At 67.2% G+C, this 2200-nt stretch overlaps 1 protein-coding gene across 3 annotated transcripts; it reads right to left on the bottom strand.

Annotated features, from left to right (window-relative positions):
- Positions 1-6: 6 nt before the first annotated feature.
- LOC103621556 (adenine phosphoribosyltransferase-like) lies at positions 7-1451 on the bottom strand. 3 transcript variants are annotated; one of them, XM_008640391.2, is made up of 6 exons: positions 1313-1451; positions 1038-1187; positions 811-904; positions 586-732; positions 408-503; positions 7-319 (listed from the first exon to the last, which is right to left on the bottom strand). In XM_008640391.2, exons 2-6 carry the CDS (start codon positions 1158-1160, stop codon positions 192-194), a joined length of 588 nt encoding a protein of 195 aa, XP_008638613.1. In that variant the 5' UTR covers positions 1161-1187; positions 1313-1451; the 3' UTR covers positions 7-191. The 3 variants fall into 3 exon arrangements, with proteins under 3 accessions (XP_008638613.1, XP_017598479.1, XP_017598480.1); XM_017742990.1 differs by lacking the exon at positions 1313-1451 and having other exon boundaries at positions 811-1175; XM_017742991.1 differs by lacking the exons at positions 408-503; positions 1313-1451 and having other exon boundaries at positions 811-1175.
- Positions 1452-2200: the final 749 nt, after the last annotated feature.

Consider the following 2200-nt stretch of genomic DNA (forward strand, 5'->3'; position numbering starts at 1 on the left):
GGCTGGGTCTCCCTGTCCCTGTCTGCAGCCCCCAGGTTCATGGGCAAACAGGAGGATGGAGCCAGGAAGGATGCATGGCTGCCACTGAGGACGAGTTCCTTCTTCCACCCAGGAGCATCCCTGTCCTGCAGAGCCAGCAGCCCTGTGTCCCTCAGGGGGCTTCAGGGAACACATGAGAGGCCAGTCCCACATCAGTCCCAGCCGAACTGGTGCTGGTCAAAGCAGGGCTGCAGGCGGGGGGGGACACAATGGGAGCACTTGTAGTGCTCCTGGATCCACTTCCCTCCCTCGCTGTTCTCGATGCAGATGGCAGCGACACCTGTGGGGACACACAGCGGGGCTCAGCACTGGCCACCACAGGCTAAGGGGATGGTGGTCCTCGGGATGCTCTGGTGCCCCCCTCCTACCTGCCACGACCCCCCCCAGCCGCTCCACCAGCTCAATGGCTGCCCTCATGGTGCCCCCAGTTTCAACCCACTGGTCCACGAGAAGGATGCGCAGACCTGGAGGGGGCAGAGGCTGTGGATGAGTTCCCCGGTGCCCACGCTGGCAGCCCCCCAAAACGGGAGCACCCCACAGGCTCACCTGGCGAGATGGCATCGGTGCGGACCTCCATCACCTTCTCCCGGCCCGAGTAGTCGGTGTAGGGTTGTGCCACGGTCTGCACGCAGAGGTGCCCGGCTTTGCGGATGGCCAGGAAGCCTTTCCGCAGTGTGGCCGCGGCCGCAGCGCCTGGGGGTGGGGACAGCACCATCAGGACCCCCAGGGACAAGGGACAGCGGCCCCGCACTCACCCGTGTGCCCGCTCACCCAGGATGAAGCCCATGGCATCGATGCCGGCCACCATGTCGATGGCCTCTCCCTGGAAGGGCTGCAGCAGGTCGGCCACGCAGTCCTGCAAGCCCTGGGGGGAGAGTGGAGGTGCTGGGTGCCCGCAGCCCACCATGGGCACCCACAGCTGGGTGCCCCGGCAGCCCCGCGGAGATGCAGCCCACCCCGACGCCCCCACGGTGCCATCCACCCGGGGCACTGGGTACTTGCGGGTGGCAGTAGAGCCGGGAGGGGTCCAGCCAGGCATAGTTGGGACCTTTGACGTTGGGGGCCATCAGTGCCAGGTACCAGCCCTTCTCCGGGGTGGCAGGGACGTGGCACAGGTCCATGCGTGGGGACTGCAGGTGCTGCGAGCACTGAGCGTGGAAGAGGGGTGAGACTTGCCCACCCGCAGCCTCCACAGGGCTCCCCACGGCCTGGTGCCCCCACCCACACCCACATGTGGCACCCCAGGGCCCAGAGTGCCCGTTCAGCTCTGTACCTGGGTGCTGGCGGCGGGGCTGAGCCGAGCGGGACCGTCACGGGAGCGTCACAGACAGCGACAGCTGAGCAGGGGCAGCCCCTGCGGCACTGGGCCAGCGCCCTCGGCCAGCTGGACACCGGGCTGGTGCCAGGCAGGAACCCTTCCCATGGGCCAGCAATGTCCCCCACTGGCTCTGCTGTCCCAGCCAGGCAGTGTTGTGGTGGGGAGCAACGGGGCTGTGGTGTTTGCACAGTGCCAGGGCATGGTGTGGGTGGCACAGTGGGGTGGCACCCTGTGGTGCAAGGGTCAGCGAACCAGGGTGGTGCTCAGGGCAATGTCCTGCAGCTTTGGGTGGTCGTGGGCAGCGCAGGGATATTTTGAGGCCACGCACGTCCCCACATTGGGGAGTCCAGGCGCTGTCCTGCCCTGCTGAGCGCTGGCTCCCACAGCATCCCAGTGAGCCAGGGCTGTGTCCTGACTGTCAATGGGCTCCGAGGGCAGGAGCTGGCCAAGAGGGACAGCCCTGGCAGCGCTCTGGGAATGTCGGTGTGGGCTGCCAACCCGGCTGGGCACCGGGCTTGGGCTGTCCTGTCAAAGGTACATCAGCGGGATGGGATGCAGGAAGGATCACAGGAAACGCCCGTGGGATGGGACATGGGGACGCAGTCAGGCATTCATGGGATGGGCTGTGCAGACGCGGGGAGGGAGCATCCACGGGGATGCAGGGAGCATCTGTGGGCCGGGATACGGAGCTGCAGAGAGCATCCATGGGATGGGATGCAGGGATGCAGGGATGCAGGGATGCAGGGATGCAGAGAGCATCGTCCTCCCGTCGGGGGCCGCTCCAGGGCCGGGGGCTGTGGGGGGGCCGGTGCGTCACGGGGCGGGGGTTTGTGGCCGGCTCGT

The sequence above is a fragment of the Corvus brachyrhynchos genome, unplaced genomic scaffold (genome assembly GCF_000691975.1).
Source record: "Corvus brachyrhynchos isolate BGI_N302 unplaced genomic scaffold, ASM69197v1 scaffold99, whole genome shotgun sequence".
Lineage (NCBI taxonomy): Eukaryota > Metazoa > Chordata > Aves > Passeriformes > Corvidae > Corvus > Corvus brachyrhynchos.

Excerpts from the sequence above, each read along its gene's own strand:
- LOC103621556 (XM_017742990.1), bottom strand. The coding sequence starts at position 1,078 with ATGCCTGGCTGGACCCCTCCCGGCTCTACTGCCACCCGCAAGTACCCA. Across the intron at positions 733-810 it reads TGCCATGGGCTTCATCCTGG|GCGCTGCGGCCGCGGCCACA; the intron begins GTGAGCGGGCAC and ends CCCCACCCCCAG. Across the intron at positions 320-407 it reads GCTGGGGGGGGTCGTGGCAG|GTGTCGCTGCCATCTGCATC; the intron begins GTAGGAGGGGGG and ends GTGTCCCCACAG.